The sequence below is a fragment of the Camelus dromedarius genome, chromosome 32, assembly GCF_036321535.1.
Source record: "Camelus dromedarius isolate mCamDro1 chromosome 32, mCamDro1.pat, whole genome shotgun sequence".
In the NCBI taxonomy this organism is placed as follows: domain Eukaryota; kingdom Metazoa; phylum Chordata; class Mammalia; order Artiodactyla; family Camelidae; genus Camelus; species Camelus dromedarius.
Window position 1 is genome coordinate 17,777,898 of NC_087467.1, and position 19,535 is coordinate 17,797,432.

Genomic DNA, 19,535 nt, shown 5'->3' on the forward strand with positions numbered 1-19,535 from the left:
TATGAAGAACTCCTAAGAATCGTTAGGAAAAGTCAAATAAACCCACAGAAAAATTAACACAGAGCATAAACAGGTATTACACAGAAAACACTATTAGGAAGTAAACATATGGAAAGATGCTCAATCTCATTTATAAGGAGGGAAATGCAGATTATAGCCACAATGAAATACTACTTCATATTCACCAGATTGACAAACATTTTTTAAAGTTAAAAAAACACTTTAAGTATTGACAAGGAAATGGAGCATCAGCAACTCTTCTATCCTGCTGGGAAATAATTTGGCATTATCTGGTAAATTTGTAAAAACACATACACCACGGCATTTGAGATTTATCCTGTGCAATATATCTATCGCATATGAACATCAGAATACAATACACAAATATTCATAGAAACCTGATTTTAAAAAGGCAAAAACAAACAGGAAACTCAAATCCTGGTAATAAAATGTCTATTGATAAAAGAATGGAAAAACTGTGGTCTATTCATATTAAGAAATACTATATGTAACAGTAAAAAAAAAAAAGAATGGAACTACAGCTACATGCATCAACGTGATTGAACTTCACAAATATGTTGAGCAAAAAAACATTTCCCGAAGAATGTATAAATGTATATGTGATACTGAAATTTATAATATGGAATATATATATTTAGTCTTTGCCCACTGTTTCTGGCACATAGTCCCCAAAATCTTGGAATTTCTTAAGTGGGAAGAATCACAAAGGTGTCTTTTGTTATTTATAACAAGCCCCTTTCACTATGTTTGAGTTTATGTTAATGAGGGGATTTTTGGAAAACCCTAAGGACCTGGCTGGTTGCCAAGGGAACTACTCAGGATTAAAGGATTGGAACTTTGAGTCCTCCCCAGGAGGGGAGAGGAGGAGCTGGAGGTGTAGTCACTTACCAACCAATGGCCAACGATTTATTTAATCAATCATGCCAATGTAACGAAGTCTCCATAAAAACCTAAAAGGACAGGATTTGGAGGGCTTCTGAGTTGGTGAACACATGGAGATCCAGGGAGAGCATGGAAGCTCCACATCCTGTCTGCATACCTTGCCCTGATTTATATAATTTATAAAAACCCTGTAAACTAGTAAACTAACTGTGCTCCTGAACTCTGTGATAGCTGCTCTAACAAATTAATTGAGCCTGTGGAGGGGATCATGAGACCCTCTGATTTATAGCCATTGGGTCAAAAGCCCAGGTAATAATTCAGACTTTTGAATGGGCATCTGAAGTGGGGAAGTGGTCAGTCATGTAGGACTGAACACTTAACCTGTGGTATCTAACACTTTCTTGAGAGAGAGAGTGTGTCAGAATTGAATTAAAGTGTAAGGTAGCTGGTGTCACAAATTGTTTGATGTGTGGAAAACCCACACATCTGGTATTAGACATGAAGGAGTGTTGTGGTAGAATATTGAGATTACAGGAGTGTGTTGTTTTTCTTTTATGGTATATAAATTAAAAAACGCTCAAAAACCAAAATAGTCTATTATAAACAGAAGGAAAAAAATACCTATACATTTCAGAATAGAGATTAGATAGTAGAGAGATGCCATTTGGGGAGGAGTATACTGGGGCCTTCAAAGTATTAGGAATTCTCTTTTTCTTAAGTTGGGTGGTGGCTACATGAGTGTTTGTTCTTTAACAGACATTTATATTATATATGTTCTTTTGTATGTAAGAAACATTTCATAATATAAATATAAAAATGTAAAAACAGATTGAACAAGAAAATGTAAAGTGTAGAAGTACTGGCAATTTGAGAACTCAATAAATGCTAAGTATCATTTTTCACATATAAAGAAAAAATTTTACTATATGGATTTTTTTAAATTGAAGTATAGTTGATTTACAATGTGTTAGTTTCTGGTGTACAGCATAGCGATTTAGTTATATACATATATATTCTTTTTTATAGGTTACTACAAACCATTGAATATAATTCCCTGTGCTATACAGTAGGACCTTGTTGTTTATCAATTTTGTACACAGTAGTTTGTATCTGCCAATCCCAAACTCCCAATTTATCCTTTCCTCCCTCCTTCCCCGCAATCATATGTTTCTTTTGTATGTCTGAGTCTGTTTCTGTTTTGTAAATAAGTTCATTTGTGTCATTTTTTTAGCCACATCATATGATATTTGTCTTTCTCTGACTTACTTAGTATGATAATCTCTATGTCCATCCATGTTGTTGCAAATGGCATGATTTCATTCTTTTTTATGGTTGAGTAATATTCCATTCTGTATATATACCACAAGTTCTTTTATTTATTTATTAACTTTTTTTATTGTCATTTTTATTACAGTCATTTTACAATGTTGTGTCAATTTCCAGCATAGAGCACAGTTTTTCAGTTATATGTGAACATACACATATTCATTGTCAAATTCTTTTTCGTTGTGAGTTACCACAAGATCTTGTATACATTTCCCTGTGCTATACAGTATAATCTTGTTTATCTATTCTACATATGCCTGTCAGTATCTACAAATTTCGAACTCCCAGTCTGTTCCTTCATGCCCCCCTCCCTCCTGACAACCACAAGTTTGCATTCTATGTCTATTAGTCTGTTTCTGTTTTGTATTTATGTTCTTTTTTTCTAAGATTCCACATATGCGTGATCTCATATGGTATTTTTCTTTCACTTTCTGGCTTATTTCACTTAGAATGACATTCTCCAGGGACATAAACGTTGCTGCAAATGGCGTTATGTTGTTGTTTTTTTTATGGCTGAATAGTATTTCATTGTATCAATACACCATATCTTCTTTACCCAGTTATCTGTCGATGGACATTTAGGCTGTTTCCATGTCTTGGCTATTGTAAATAGTGCTGCTATGAACATTGGGGTGCAGGTGTCTTTTTGAAGTAGAGTTCCTTCTGGATATATGCTGAGGAGTAAGATTGTTGGATCATATGGTAACTATTTTTAGTTTTTTAAGGAATCTTGGAGACCATTTTTTAAAATTTTATTGAAGTGTAGTTGATTTACAATGTTAGTTTCAGGTGTATAGCAAGGTGATTCAGTTATACATATACATACATACATGTATTTTTTCTTTTCAAATTCTTTTCCATTACATGTTATTATAAGAAATTGAATATAGTTCCCTGTGCTATACAGTAGTTGGAGACAATTTTTAATTATGGAGTTGAAGAGCTATTATTCACTGCCTCCCAACTACTCCATTCTGGGTCTGTAGCATCTTTTATCATGAGGGCCACATCCCAGGGGGAGGGCCATGGGGAGCTGTACAGGACGCCACTAAGTTTGGGAGTAGGTTGTTATGCAGCAATAGATAACTGATACAGGGACACTTAAATATACTCTATGTGATAAAGATGGCTAATGAAAATAAAAATTGAGAGTCAAAGGGAACTAATTGTGGGACAGGGTCATTTTAAATTCATTTATTTGTGATGAAAATTAAAGAAGAAACATCATCTTTCTTTGCTGAGAAAGCTACCTGGGGAATTTCTCTCTGAGAACAAAACTTGACTGGCAAATAGTTTTGATGCTGTTTCAGAGTGCCGAACTGCCACAGAAGACAATGATTCTGAGCTGGCCTCTCAACAGGAAGATACGTATCAATGTTTCCACCAATAGTTGCCCTTAATATTGTGGTACACTTTCCTGGCAGCATTTTGGATCTCTCCTCTGAGAGATTATCTTTAAATCCCTCCTAAAGACATGAAAATAGTTTTTTGTTTCTACCTATGTATTTGCATAATTTAATATTACAGAGAAATGAGAAATTGCCCTCATGATCAACTTCTAGCCATAGTCCCAATATGATGAAATAATTAATTCATGTTACCTATTAAGAAGTCAAAAACCTTTTTTTTTGTCATTTAAATCAAATACCTTTACATAATGGATTATAACGAAAAAGTTCACTTGAATTGGAAAGATAAAACATGAGACTTCAAAGAAATCCCATAGGAATTGGGGGTTACTTTGGTCTCAGCCTCCCCCATCTTCTTCAGGAACATGAATGGCATTTGAATACAACTTGCCTCTTCCCAATTTTATCTTCCATCATCTACTCTCCATTCTCCCCACTTCCCTCCCTAGTATTTTTGTTCCTCTAAAATACATGCCTTCACACTTTATTTCAACTGTGTGCTCTACTTTTAAAACCTTGTATGTCTAGCCACACACACACACACACACACACGCGCGTGCGCACACACACAACCCTACGATTTAGGAACTTTTATTCGGACAAGCAAACCTAGGTTTCTAACATACACTAACAATGAGTCTATCCGTATAATTAACCGTGAAGGTTTAGCCAAACCTAGTAAAACAGGAAATATATTTTATCACCCGAACTTTTGAAGAATCAAAAAAAAATTCCCCCCACTCCGTCTGCTACTTTGGGCTTAGTGAATTTACGTGTCATGTCATTCTCAAGGACAAAATATTCACCAAGTATTTTTAAGAATTGGAGAGTCAGTGGCCAAAGACGGTCCTCCAACAATGACAGTAGTATTTGCTGTTGAGTTAGGGCACTACGCGCCCAAGGCCAGGATATTTAATGAAGCGCAATAAAGGCTTTTACCGAAAGCGTACTCTGTGTTAAGCCTTTTGGGAACATTATTTAACTTATTGCTAACAACTCCGGCGTAGGTGCTTTCACAGTTCTCAGCAACGTGCGGACTGCGACGGAGGAAGGCGAGCGGCACGGGCAGAACCGGCCGGCGGACCCTCGGAGGCCGCGGTGACGTCACGAGCCTCGGTGAGGACCTTCTCGGGGACCAGCTTTGTCTGGGGGCTCACACCGCGGCCCACAAACAACCCTGGAGAAATGAGGCGGAAAAAAAGAGGCGCACGGCCTCTGGCGTCGGTTTTTTTCCGCGTGGGGACCCACGTGCTCGCGGCGGGGGAAGATCCAGAACGCGAGGCCCGCGGGCCTGACGTTTGCCACCGCCGCGTTCACGCGACTCGGCCGCTGAGGGGCGTGGCCGCGGCAGCAGGAGGTCGAAGCCGGGGAGGCTCGGTCGGGGTCATGGCGAGCCGGGGAGGTTCCAGGACCTCTCGGCCTGAAGAAAACTGTTCCCCCGAAAGCTTCCCCTGCCGCTCCCGAGGCTGGCTCTCCCGCCTCTTCTACCAGCTTGCCTCCTGAGAGCGCCCGCGCCCGCGAGGGACCGCACTTCCCTCCAACTTCACCAGGGCGAAAGGGGCGGCCCCAGGCGGCGGGCGCCGAAGCCCCACCCCGGCCCGCGCGGCCTGCCGGATTCGCCCCGCCCCCTCTGCGTCGCGGGCCGCCCCTCTTCCTCCTGCGCCACAGTCCCAGGCGGCGGCCCTGCTCGTTGGTCGCGCAGCGAGCTCGCGTGGGCGGCGGCGGGCGCGGGTCCCGACCCTGTGAGGAGCGCGCCGCGCGCCCCCTCCTCCTCGGGAGCGGCGGGCCGCGGAAGTGACGTGGTCCCCGAGCAGGAGCTCGTTTGAATCGGTTCCCGGGTGATCCTCGCGCCTGCCGCTGCTCGGCCGCCGCCGCCGCCGCCGCCGCTGCTGCTGAGGGAGGAGCTGAGCGCACCGAGGTAGAGGCCTCACGCTGCCTCGGGGGCTGGAGCTGAAGGCGCCGCGCAGAGCCCGCACCTCGGCCTTCAGCGCGGCGGCCGCAGACGCCGGCGCTGCTGTTTTCTCTCCTTTCCCCCAATATGGCAGCGGCAGGCGGCGGCGGGCCCTCGGTGGGCACCGGAGAGGGCGGCGGAGGAGACGGCTACAGGACGGTGTACTTGTTTGACCGGCGCGAGAAGGAGTCGGAGCTCGGGGACCGGGCGCTGCAGGTCGGGGAGCGCTCGGACTACGCGGCGTTCCGCTCCTCCGTGTGTCAGGTACGCTCAAGGGCGGAGGAGGGATGCGCGGGGAGAGTTTGGGTTGGGAGGGTGACGAGAAGCCCCAGTTGCTCACTGGGGGCAATAAACCTGTCACTGGCTCTGGTCCTGCGGCCTTGGCGTCTCTCTCCCGGGTGCCTGCCATGCCCAAGGCCCGGCGGGGAAGCCTGGGGCGAGTCCCCGCGCAGGCCTCGGGGTGCGGAGCCGGCGGGCCTGTGGGCCTCCCTCTGCCCCGGCCCTGTCCCGGGGGTCGCGCCGCCCGGGCTTTGGTGCCTCAGGTTTAACGCGCGGGCGGCGACCTTCGCACTCCGAGGCCGTGTAGCGCGCCTGCCAGGAGGGAAAGCCACTTGTGTCTCTTTCTGTGGAACTTTTTTTTTTTTTTTAAAGGAGAGAACAGAGTTCTCCCCGATGGCTCTGTTAGGAGTGTTGTGATAGTTAGAAGTTGTGAAATTCCTGGAGTCGACGTTCGTCAGGTTCGTTAAATGACGCGTAATTTCCCGGGTCGTTCTGTCAGGAAGGTTCGCAGGCCCTCCCTGGCGGGGTCCTTACGTAGTGGAAACGCTTGACCCAGAGCCTCGCAGGTGGATTTGCACCCCTGGCCCCTTGGGGGTTCCTGAACCACTCGTGGCTGCGGAACACCAAAGGACGTCTATACTCACTGTATTAGTTAGCTTTAAAAATTAATGACTGTAGGAAGAGTCCTACTTAAAACTATGAAGTCTTGTATAAATCGGAGGTGGTGCTCTGCCTGAGCTTTTAAGAAGGAATTTTGACTGTCATGAGAAGCACAAACCACTTGGGGCTCTTTCTAGGCGGTAGAGAACAATTAGCTTCCAAGGAAAAAGGACTTGGTGTGCAACGGTGTTTTAACTTGAGTAGGCTAATGTTTTAATACTATTAACTCTGTACATTAGTTGCTGAAATGATTGAAATAGAGACCCACAGGATAAAAAGGACTTAAGAGCAAGGACTTTGATTTGTTTTGAATCCCTAGTGTCTAGTGTCTAGAAGTGTGCCTTGCACGTACTAAATGCCCAAGTTAGAAAGAAGACAAAATTTTATAAACTCTGAAGTTCATTCTGTGCCTGGATATAGTACATTCCCGTGTGCTTGAATGAATGCTCATCTTTTTTGATGTTTTGTATTAAATCCAACTCAGGAAAAGGAATCTTTTATGTTTATTATTTTTATAGTTGATTATATAAAATACTTACATTTATTATGTATTAACTATTTAAAATCATGAGATATAAAAATGATTCTAAAATAGCACATTAAAGAAAATACGGAACCAGAGGGGGTAAAAGTAAACCTTTTACTCACTGTAAAACTTTAACTACTGTTAGTATTTGAGGTCAATTTTTGGTATCCTATCCCCCCGCTTTTTTATAACTGTAATACATGTCTATATTCCTTTTTTTTTTAACTTAATATTGTCAGTATTTTTCTATTTTAACGCTAGTCTTCATAATACAAGTGGGCTGTTTTGTACTACTGTTTACATAACCAGCTCTCTCCTTTTTGTTGATATTTACATTACTTACAATTTTAAGAAATGCCGTGATAAATATCTTTGAAAGTATAATCTTTTATGACTTTGTTTTTCTTTGGTTTAGAATCTTAGACGTGAAATTCCTGTATCAGAGATCAAGAATATATTTAAAGCTCTTGATGCATTTAAAAAAAATTGAAGTATAGTTGATTTTCACTGTTGTTCTTCATACATATTTTTAAGTTGTTTTTTCAAAAAGGTTGTACCAATTTACCCTCCCTCTAGAAATAATCCTCCTGTGTCAGAAGTGCCAGTTGACTCTGTAACATATATAGGGGAAGTGTATTGACCTCTTACTACGGAAGTGGAAACTCACTTTTGGAGATGATGACTCACTTAAGTTAAACAGGTAGTACAAAAATTACAGTTCAAACCCAGAACCCATATTCTTTTTGTTATACCACTCTGCCTCAAATGAAGTTTTTTATTATAGGAAACAGATATATTTATTCCATTACTTAAATATTTTAACTTGAAAACCAAGAAAAATATTTTCTTTGTCTAATTCTTTTTGTCCTTCTTCCCACTTCTTCCTGCTAGAACAGAGAACGTTAAATTTGATTAGAAGTGAGAGGGAAAACCTAGTTTAAAAAAAAAAGGTAACTTTTTTTTTTTTTGGAGAATTTAAAGCATCATTAGATTATGACATCTAATCCCATAACTTTGTCCCTATTGCATACATGAAGAACTGAGATAAATTACTGAATTAAGCCTGAGTTTGTACAATACATAAGCAGTGAAACTGGGACTGGAATTTAGGTCTTTTTGATTCTAAAGCTTGTATTTTTTAAAAAACATGCCCACACCATTTACTAAAGCCTTCATTTTCCTTGTTAGGGCAAGAGGCAGATAGTGCACTAACTAAAGCTTCTTAAAGCTTAAAACAAGCCAATTAGTGTTTGCAGTGTTAGAAAGTATTATGGATCCTAAACTGTTCCTTGAGGAAAGCTCACTGTGGAAGAAGGGAGCAGTCAAGAGGAAGGCAGAGGAAAGCATAGATTTGGCAGAAGCCCTTAGACCTGTGGTAAGCAGCTATTGACTCACCTGAGCCCTTGTGGTCTTGCAGAATCAAAGATTAGAAAATGACTTATTTTGGCTAGTTCTTAAATATACCCAGGCACTGAGTCTCATGCGTGCAAACCTCCCTCTCCACCCCGAATTTTGAGGGAATGCCTACTTTTTCCTTTTTTTGGTTCCACTGTTTGTTGTTATCCTGCCATGGCACTTGTTATACCATCGTACTTTTTTTTTTTTTTTTAAATACACTCTGCTCCTTGAGGGTAGGCGCCTTACTTAATAGTTGATTTATAGCTGTTTAGTTAAATGAATCAATCTCTTCCTTCAAAAAAAATTTGTCCATAAGTTACATTGTGTTAAAAATTCCAAAAAATGAAAAGAAAAGAAGCAAAAGAAGATAGGTGTAGGAAAGAATAGAATAGTAACCTGAGGAGAGCTAGCTAATAAACGGGAGTTCATTTGATAATATCTTACACCAGTACTGAGCCAAGAAATCAGCTCTGAGTTTCTTAAGAGGTCAAAACAAAGAAGGAAAGATAATTGACATAAAATCCACAATGTCTATAAAATAAAAACATTTCTACTGTTAAACCTTTAATTTGAGAAAAAAATTCTCCCTAGATTCCTCACAAATTCTGATAAAATGGTCAACATTCTTACAGATAGAAAAGGTTCTTCCTATCTTGTCCTTTAATATAAGGTAGGGTATGTGCTATTTAGAGTATTGCACCTGGCTTCAACCAGTTACAACCCAAATTTTTATAGAGGTTTCTCACTCAAGTGCAATATTAGTGTTCCTCATTTTGGGTGATTCAGGGACAGAGCCATTGGATATAAACCAAAGCACAAATCATTAAAGGCTAGTTTTTGCAGAGTTTCAGAGAGATGTGTTCAAGTATATAATTTCTGACTGACCTAATCCATTAATGAAGTTTAGAGTATTTGAGAATTTTATGGACTGCAAGTTAGTTAGTTAACCCTTTACAAATATTTCTTAAAATTGGCTTTTGGGAGAAGTTGGGCAGCATATGTTTGAAGCTGACCTAAAGACATGGAGGGCCGGTACTTTACATTATTCATTAAAGGCTGATTAGTATACTTTAACATTGACCTGGAAGAAGGTGGGATTGAAGTGCTCATATAAAAATGAAGTCCAGGCAAGACTCTTGGCCCAATGGAATGTCATCCTGTGTTCATATAGAGAAAGACAGAGAAAGTGTATCTGTATTCAAGGCCAGGTTAGTATAAATACATGAAAGACTTTTGTTTACATCTGGTAACATAGATTTTAGGCCAAAAATATGGAGAGAGATGAATTGTGAATAAAAGCATCATGAATAATATAAAAATATTTAATTTATGTTTGTCAAATACCAGAGCTATAAAATATTTAGAAAAATATGAATCTGAGAAATAATTTTTATAAAGAATTATAGATAAAGCAAAGAAAAAAGATAGCTTATGTATCTTAATTAAGTTGTAGAATTATGGAGCGATTGTATGAAATACTTAGGTGTAAATACTTTTCAGATGTACAGAGATCTTAAAAATTCAATTTGGCCCATGTTTTTCAGTAACTATAGCAACTGTTTTGTTCTATAAGATGTAATAAGCTCATATCTACCAGTTGGGACACTAGAGATAAAGTGGTAAAGAACTGAAAAATAAAGACGATTATACAAAAGCCAAATAAAGTTCTATAAAGACAATTTTTATTTCTGTAAACAAGTAGAATCTTTTCCCTATCAGTTTATATCTGTAGCTTCATTTCTCTTGGGTGGAATTGCATAGGATGTAAATATTTTAAATTTTATAGAGTATACCAAATTACTTTTCAGTATGGTTATACTGATTCTTATGCCTATCAGCGGTGTGTAAGGTCCACTTTCCTTATATATGGAGGCCTATACCTTATATTATCAGAACTAAAAAATTTTGCCAGCCTCTTAGGAATGATAATCAGATTGTTTTAATTTCTCTAATAACTAGTGAGGATGAGCATCTTTTCTTTTGTTCCAGTTTTTTCCCTTTATGGCTTTAACTTTTTGTATATTTTCAGAAATCTTTTTCTCTATCTTCTCAAAATTATTTCCCTATTTTTCCTCTACAATTTTAGGTTAGTATGTAACTGCTTTAATTCTCTTGGAATTTATTTTTGTGTATGTTGATGGGGATTTTATTTTACCCATTTCTGTGCAATTAGCTAGTTGTGTCAGTAATATTCATTGAATAGTTTACTCTTTCCCCACCTGTTTGTAATGTCACTCACCTATTTGCCAAGCTCCCCGTATGTATATGTATGGGTCTTTTTCAGGGTCCTCTGTTCTTTTCCACTGGTCAGTTATAGTATAGTTTAAGTTCGAAATTTTTCTTATTAAAAGCTTCAAAGATATACAAAGAGATAAGAGTATACTCAGCGTCCATATTCAACAGTTTCCAAGTATTTACCACATTAGCATCATTTTTGCCTTTTGTAGCATATTCTGGGCCTTAGTTCATCTCACTCCTGTATACTTCTACAAGCATTTCTATTAGCACACTATCAGAAAGTAGCATTTTTTAATAATATTGTCTAAGAGTTTGGTCTATATTCAGACTTCTCTGTCTCAGACATGTCTTTTTATAGTTGGTTTGCTTATATGAGGTATTGAACTTTTTTTTTCCAGTGGAGGAACTGGGGATTGAACCCAGCACATCGTGCATGCTAAGCATGTGCTCTACCACTGAGCTATTTCCCTCCCTGAACTTGGTTTTTTATATTTCTTAATTCTTTTAAAATTTAGAGCGTTTGAGCAAAACACCTTCCCTTAGTCTTTTTTGTTTTCCCCAACACTGACTTGTTGAAATCAAGTAGGTTTGCCTCTAATACTCTGGGTTTATCTGTGCTCCTTTATGGAGTAATTTAGCTTATTCTAACTCCATATATCCTGTAAGCTAGAAGTTATCTTTCAGAACCAAGATTTAGGTTCAGCTTCTTTGAGGTGAGGAGACAAAAAATACTTCACAGGTGTTGCTGGTAGTAACTATTACATCACATCATGAGCATATAATATATGGCTATTTTACCCACTCTTAGCAATTCAAAGACCGAATTAGTGGAATTCAGGAGGTTTCAGCTGGATTCCTCCATAATAAAGTTTTGATTTAATGGTTCATTCATTGATGGTGATATTCTGATTGCCATTCCTTCTGTATTTATTACCAAGAATTCTTTAAAGAACAAATTTGCCTCATCAACCAGAGATATTTTGTTAGCCTGAAATCCAGTTGGTACATGAAAGCAGGATAAATGCTTTATTCTTTCTCTTTAATTTGTTAATGTTCAGAGTAAGGAGTTGGTGCCTCAATTTCAACAGTGACCAGTAAAGGTTTTTACTATCAGTATTGAAGACTTAAGTATCATTAGTCTATTTTTTTTGTTTTAGTTATTTTCCATGTAAAGTTGGTCTAGATCATTGCCTAAAACAGAAGTCAGCCTTTTTCTTAACCATACATTGTCCCACTGTCTCATTTTGGAAAGAGCATGTACCTTTTAATTGTAAAGATATGTAAAATTTTAATGAAAGTGTTAATTCATTTTCCTAATTCCATCTTTTGGTTAGTTGTGAAAATTCAGTTTTTCATTTTTTTTCTCTTTTTAAACATCTTTTAAAATTTAATTTTTTTATTGAAGGGTAGTTGATTTACACTGTTGTGTTAGTTTGTGGAGTACAGCAAAGTGATTCAGTTATACATACATATTTTTCATATTCTTTTCCATTATGGCTTATTACAGGATATTGAATAGAGTTCCCTGTACTATACAGTGGGATCTTGTTTATATATTTTACATATAGTAGTTTGTGTCTGCTAATCCCAAACTTGTAATTTATCCCTCCCTCACCCCCTTTCCCCTTTGGTAACCATAAGTTTGTTTTCTATGTCTGTGAATCTGTTTCTGTTTTTGTAAATAAGTTCATTTGTGTCCTATTTTAGATTTCACATATAAGTGATATATGGTATTTGTCTTTATCTTTCTGACTCACTTCCTTTAGTATGATAATCTCTAGGTTCATCCATGTTGCTGCAAATGGCATTATTTCATTCTTTATGGCTGAGTAGTATTCCATTGTATATATACACACCATGTTTTCTTTATCCAATCATCATTTAGGTTAGGACATTTAGGTTGCTTCCATGTCTTAGCTGTTGTAAATACTGCTGCACTGAGGTGCATGTATCTTTTCAAATTACAGTTCTCACATGTTTTTGGGGTCATTTGTTTTTATTTCTCCTTTTGATTGTTCATGTCTTTTCAGTCTTTCTCTTTGTTGATTTTCATCTTGACTTATAAAGGCTTTTTTCTCCTCAGGATGCTAATACTTTGTTTCCTGTTGCAATTTCCTCCCCTGTAATTTATAATTTGCCTTAATTTTTTAAAGTTATACTTTTGGGGGTGTATAGCTCAAGAGTGCATGCTTAGCATGGATGAGGTCGTGGGTTCAATCCCTAGTACCTCCTCCAAATAAAATAAATAAACCCAATGATGTCCCCCTCATGAAAAAAAAAAAGAGGAAAAAAAAATATAACTTTTGGAAGGGGTTATAATAGATATAAAGATGCTTTAATACAGATATCCTGCATAGCATGGTTAGCCTTACCTCAGTGTTATAAAATATTAACCTCTATTCTAGTACTTCTGTTTTTACATATTTAAATACTTAATATATATGAATATAAGTGTTATGTTAATGCTTTGCTCCAAATAAGTTTACTTATATATTGACATGAAATAACATGTCTTTTGTCTGAGAGGTCCCCGCATGTTAAAGCCTTTCAAAATGTCCACTTAATTACTTGTGTTCCTAGGTAACATAAAATAGCAGAAAAATCAATTTTGTTAAACAAACAGGTAATTTATAAATAGATTTATCCAAAGACAAAATTTTAAAACGTTAAGACAATATTTCACAGAAAGTAAATGTAGTATTAACTGTTAAAAGATTGTAATAGTCTTCTTAGTATTTTCTTTCTTTCTTTCTTTCTTTCTTTCTTTCTTTCTTTCTTTCTTTCTTTCTTTCTTTCTATTGAATTATAGTCAGTGTACAATGTTGTGTCACTTTCTGGTGTGCAACATAATAGTTCAGTCATACATACACATATATTTGTTTTCATATTCTTTTTCATTGTAGGTTACTGCAAGATATTGAATATAGTTCCCTGTGATGTACAGTATAAACTTGTTTATCTATTTTATATATAGTAGTTAGTATCTGCAAATCTCCCACTCCCAATTTATCCCTTCCCACCCCCTTCCCCACAAAGAACCATAAGTTTTTCTGTTTGTGAGTCTGTTTCTGTTTTGCATGTATGTTCATTTGTCTTTTTTTTAGATTCCACATATAAGTGGTATCATATGGTAGTATTTTCATATTTTTATAAACTTGAATAGTGCTTTTATTTCCTTTGTGTAATAATTGATTTTATTCCTATTATTTTGGATAGACACTTGGCATTTCACCTGAAGAGAAATTCGTTATTACAACAACAAGTAGGAAGGAAATTACCTGTGATAATTTTGGTAAGCAATGTTAAGTTTATGCTTTTATATTTAATATGGTCTAGTAAATCATAGAGTGATAATTATTTTATTATGTAGATGCATCAAAAAACAATTGATGCTTTTGTTTACTTTGTTGGGGGGGAACTGTCTATATGTGTGAAGTTTGTACAAAGGTCATATTTTTCAAGCAAGATTATGGAAAAAGATGATGTCAAGGCTATAGAAGATGACATCTTGCTCAATACCTAGCACAGGCCTTCTGTGTGGGCTCTTAAGAAGCTAATTCTCCTCACCAACTTTGATTCTTCCCTTTTTTTTTTTAACCTAATTATGTTCTAAGACTTGCCAGTTTCTCATGCCTGATTCCTTTTTGAATTTAATCATTCTTCTCTATTGATACCACTCTAGTATAGTTCCTCATCTGATTCTCCGTGACAGTTTAACTTATTGAGAATTGAGTGTTTCAGATGAATGGGAGTATTTGGACCTATTCCACTGATATTCTTAACAAAACACAACTGAATTTATAGATCGACCCATTGTTTAGGGATTTGCCTGTACAGTTTTAAAAGATATTTCATAGATACAATTTACATATTTAAAATTATAAATTGATTGTGTTTCTGATGCTAGCTTAGCACTTGAGATATTACATCTTATTACAGATGAAACTGTTAAAGATGGAGTCACTCTATACCTGCTGCAGTCAGTCAATCAGTTACTACAAACAGCTACAAAAGAACGAATTGACTTCCTACCTCACTATGACACATTGGTTAAAAGTGGCATGTATGAATATTATGCAAGTGAAGGACAAAATCCTTTACGTAAGTATTCCATTTACACTAATTTTGATAACCTGTATTTTCCTTTGTCCCCTGATTTCACGTCCTATTCCTTCACTCATTCTACTTTATTAGCAGACTATGACCAGTCATTGTGAGCTTCCTTATTTCCTCTCTTCATCACAATTTATTTCTTTTTCTACCTAAGTCATCTTACTTCAAAATAAAGATACTTCTTTACCACTAACCTGGAATGAGAATTCATTCCTTTTCAACTCATAAGAGATCTTGCACTTACACATCTTTCCTGTTCCTGTACACTTTCCTCTCCTGATTTATTCTTGTCCTTCTATGGACCTCTCCCAATTGAGAAAATATGTTTTACCTTGTAAATTTGTATAGCTGAACTGCACAAGTTAGTGGTTTGTGTTCTTTTCCCCTTCCTTTAATTTCCTTCCACCTTTAATTCTTGCCAGTTTTTATCCTACCTTTGAATTGTTTGCTAGTTATCTTTACAAATCAGTTGATTTAGAGAATCTGTTCTGTCTGGACCCTGCCAAAGTGTTTAATACTATTTAAATGTTCATTATAAAGTTTGCTATTAAAAATATTTTTTTCATTGTAAATGCATTATAGTTTGTAGAAAATTAGAAAACACAGATAAGCAAAAAGCATGTAAAAAACATCCCTATGTCTACCATCCAGATGTAACCACCACTAACACTTTTGGTGTTTATCCTTTCAGACCGTTTTATATTGTTTGATTTTAAAAAAATTTTTTTTAATGGTTTTATATGATGCGTACTTTTTAACCTACTTTATTATTTAAAATTAAATGAACATCCTTAATATATATCAATATGTATTTAGTGTTTACACAGTATTTAGATAACATAATTTATTTGAACGGTGTACTGTTATTAGACATTTAGGTTATTGCAGGTTTTTAAATTGTTACAAATGACTGAATATTCTTGTGACTAACTCTTTTTGTACATCCTTACCTTGACTGCTGCTGGTACTAGTACTGCTGTCAGCTGCAGTGCCAGGCACTGTGCCAAAGTGCTTTATGAGCATCTTATCATTTAATCCTTAATCCTGTGTGTTAGCTAATGTTAGGTAATGACCCTATTTTGCAGAAGAAACTGAGGCTGAGAGATTTTAGGTAACTTGCCAAAGGCCACCCTTCTAGTAAGTGTTGGAGCTGGGATTAGAAGCCTAGCAAAGTGACTTCAGAGCTTGAACTTGTAACCAGTATATTTATCAGCTCTGACGGTCTTTTCATACAAAAAAGAGCTCTTTATTTCTTCCATCTTAAAAACATTATAATAATCTACTGATTACTGTCCAGTTTTTTGCTCCTGTTTGCAGCAAACCTCCTCAAAAGAGTTGACTGTATTCACCATCAGCAGTGCGTCTCCTCTCGTCCTCTCCTACTCACTCCCCTGTACTTAAACTCTTCTAAGGTCACCAGTGACTAAATCCAGTGATCAGTTTTCAGTTCTCATCTTATTTGAAGCATTATTTGACACAGTTTATCACTTCTTCCTCCTCGATATAATTTGCTTGGCCTTTGAGAGAGCACAGGCTTCTTATTTTCTTTCTGCCTCGTTGACTGCCTTCTGTCGTCTCCTTTCTCCCTACCCTCTTTTTTTTTTTTTTTTTTTTTTTGAGATATTGACATAGGTTCCCACCCTCTTAATGTTGAGGTGCCCCAGGCCTTGATATTGGGTCCCTTATTGTCTCGTAATTCCTCACTTGGTGATCACATCCAACATCATGGCTCTGAATACCATCTTTATGGCAGTGACTCTCAAATGGAGGTGGTAAGAAATGGTCATTTTTTGTTACATACTGAAAAATAATGCCAGACTCATCATCTGAATTCTGGTTTTGTCTACCAGCTGCCCATGTGGCATCTCTACTACAATATCTAAAATTTGAATATATTACACATAGTCGTCCCATTCAGATTAATGTTGGTTCGGGGGAAGGATACATATAGCTCAAGAGGTAGAGCGCATGCTTAACACGCAAGAGGTCCTACCCAGGATGGGTTCAATCCCTAGTACCTCCTCCAAGCAGAAATCAATGAATAGACCGAATTACCTCCCCCTCATAAAAACAAACAACACAGCAGATCAGTGTTGGGCCTTTCTGATTGTTTAAGCCATAAAGTCCAATTGATTCTTCTTTATCTCATACACTTAATTGAATCTTTCAGAAAATCCTGTTGTCACCATCTTCAGTGTTTATCTGAAAATAACTATTTTTCTTTACTTCTGTTGGTAACACTAAGACTGAGGCACCATCCTATTACTATACAGTGGCCTTTTAACTTGTTTCTCTCTTTTCATGCCTGTCCACCTAAGATTTGAGAAGTCAGATTGTGTTTCCCTAAGGATAAAAAGCTAAAGTCTTTACAGTTACATACATGGCCTTAGAAGCTCTGCTTTATACCTCTCTGACTTTGTTTTCCACAACTCCTGTTGCTTGTTCACTCTACTTCAGTGCCAGCTTTATTCTCAGTTCAGGGTCCTCTGCCTGGAATGCTCTTTCCCCGGATAGCCCCTGTCTCCTTCCTTCACCTCATTCAAGTCTTGTTTATCTGTTACCCTCTCAACAAAACTTATCTTGATCACCCCATTTAAAATTGCAATTGTGTTTCCTCTATGCCAAGTAAACCCATTGTAAGTTGGAAATGTTGTAAGTCAAAAATGTTATTTTGACTTAAGTATTTTCAACTTAAGATACACCTTTACCTACGTCATTACTTACATTGTAGCTTGGCCTAGCCTGCCTTAAATGTGCTCAAACCACTTACATTAGCCTGCTGTTGGGCAAAATCATCTAGCACAAAGCCTGTTTTATAATAAAGTGTTGGCTGTCTCATGTAATTTATTAAATACTGTACTGAAGTGAAAGACAGAAAGGTCTGGGAAGAGTACTTGTGAGTGTATTGGTTATTTACCCTCGTCGTGGTGTGGTTGACTGGGAGCTGCAGCTTGTTGCTGCTGCCCAGCTCCATGAGAGAGTATTTTACCACATATCACTAACCTGAGAAAAGATAAATTCAAAGTGTGGTTTCTACTGAATGTAAATAGCTTTTGCACCATTGTAAAGTCAAAAAATCATTAAGTTGAACCATCTTTAAGTCAGGGACCATTTGCATTTAATCTCTTTACTCTTTTCTCAGTAGCATATACCATCTTCTAACATGCTAACAAATTTACTTATTTATTGCAAATATATTTCATTTCCCATCTTCCTCCAATAGAATGTTAACTCTGTAAGAACAGGCTTTCATCTGTTGTGTTTAGTTCCTAGAGCAATGCCTGGCAAATAGTAGGTGTTCATATGTTTGCATATTGGATGAATCTAATTCGTTCTCTGGGTGTAAGTTTCTAAATGTATAATCATGGAGTCAGTAGATGTATTCATTTTTAAGACTTCTGAAATAGGTTGATTACTTTCCATTTTGGTTATACCAATTTTCATTCCTGTTGTCGTTACATGAATAGACAGAGAATCTCACTGTTTAAACTCTTGCTTTGATTTCTGTGACTTACATTAAATTCCTAGGTCTTTCCCTGCCTCTGTTTCCTTTGCTTTTGATGCTACTTCTTGTTACTTATGACCATGGTGGATAATTCTTCAAGTCATGCTGATTTTTTTATGCTTTTAGTGAACTGACTGAAGCCTAAACTGTTCTATGTCAGTGAAGCATTTACCTCTGTCTTTATTCTTTCAATTAAGCATAGTGTCTGTTCTCCCTGTGAAACATCTCTACTCACTGAGCTTGATATAGTGGTAAGGCATCGTATCTAAAACTGAACTTTTCTTTCATCCCTTCCAAATTTTCCCTTAATGGAAAATATGACTATTTATCCAGTCTTCTGGAGCAAAGATTTAAAATCACCTTGGAATTCTTTTTCTTTCTCCTTTTATATCTAATCAGATACTAAATTCTACTCATTTCTTCCTTTCAAATTTCCCTTAACTCTTTTTTCCCCTTCCATTTCCTACAAACATCCCTACTTCTCCATTTTCTAGAGTTAAGACCCTTAGCCAGATCCTTACAGACATCTGATTTGTGGTAATTTCTTTCTAACTAGTTTATAAACTTAGCCATCCCCTAAGTGTTTAGAGTGTGAAAGTGTTTGCTAGAATGCTAATCTGTGGATTAATTACAGCTTAAGTTGTACTAAACTTCAGTCGAAGAGACATAAATTTGGTATGCTCTCCCTTTTCATTAAGGAAACAAAAGTAGTGCCCTTGAAGAAAGGAGAATGTTAGGAACAGTGCTGAGCCAGTGATAAACTGAAGGTCAGGTAGGTTGTATAGTAGGAAATTAAGAGCAGTTTTGTGTTGAGCAGATACGGTCTGCCTTTTCATAAGTTGGTGTTGTAAGATTTCTGTATTTAAATCAACTTTTAATAGACACTTTTATAGTTGCTTTATATTTGCCCCCATATCTCTAAATGTGCTTACTTTTGACTTGTGCACGATGTAATTACATACTACAGACAACTGATTTTATGGTTATGACCTTCTGTTTGTCTTTTATGTCTATATGTCTGTCTTTAGATTGTAAACTCCTTGAAGGCAGAAATCATGGCTGGTTGACTCATGCCGTATAGTGCCACACAAGTACTGGTTGATGATTGCTTTTTTGTGCTGGTGGTGATTGGTAATGCTTTTGTTATGTTTTTATCACTAGGATCAGGATAGTACTTTAATTCTAGCTCTTTGGAAAGTAAAAGTGATAGCTTAAGGTATTTCAGAG

The 19,535-nt window shown here is 37.4% G+C and overlaps 1 protein-coding gene across 2 annotated transcripts in view; it reads left to right on the forward strand.

The window, feature by feature from the left end:
- Window positions 1-5,340: 5,340 nt before the first annotated feature.
- SMCHD1 (structural maintenance of chromosomes flexible hinge domain containing 1) overlaps window positions 5,341-19,535 on the forward strand; it is a 114,844-nt gene continuing 100,649 nt past the window's right edge. Inside the window, exons 1-3 of one of the 2 annotated variants that reach the window (XM_031439119.2) lie at window positions 5,341-5,853; window positions 13,907-13,982; window positions 14,630-14,791. In XM_031439119.2, the coding sequence (XP_031294979.2) occupies window positions 5,677-5,853; window positions 13,907-13,982; window positions 14,630-14,791 (415 nt within the window). In that variant the 5' untranslated portion in view covers window positions 5,341-5,676. The remainder of the gene's footprint in view (window positions 5,854-13,906; window positions 13,983-14,629; window positions 14,792-19,535) is intronic. The other variant, XM_010976525.3, reaches the window with a different exon arrangement.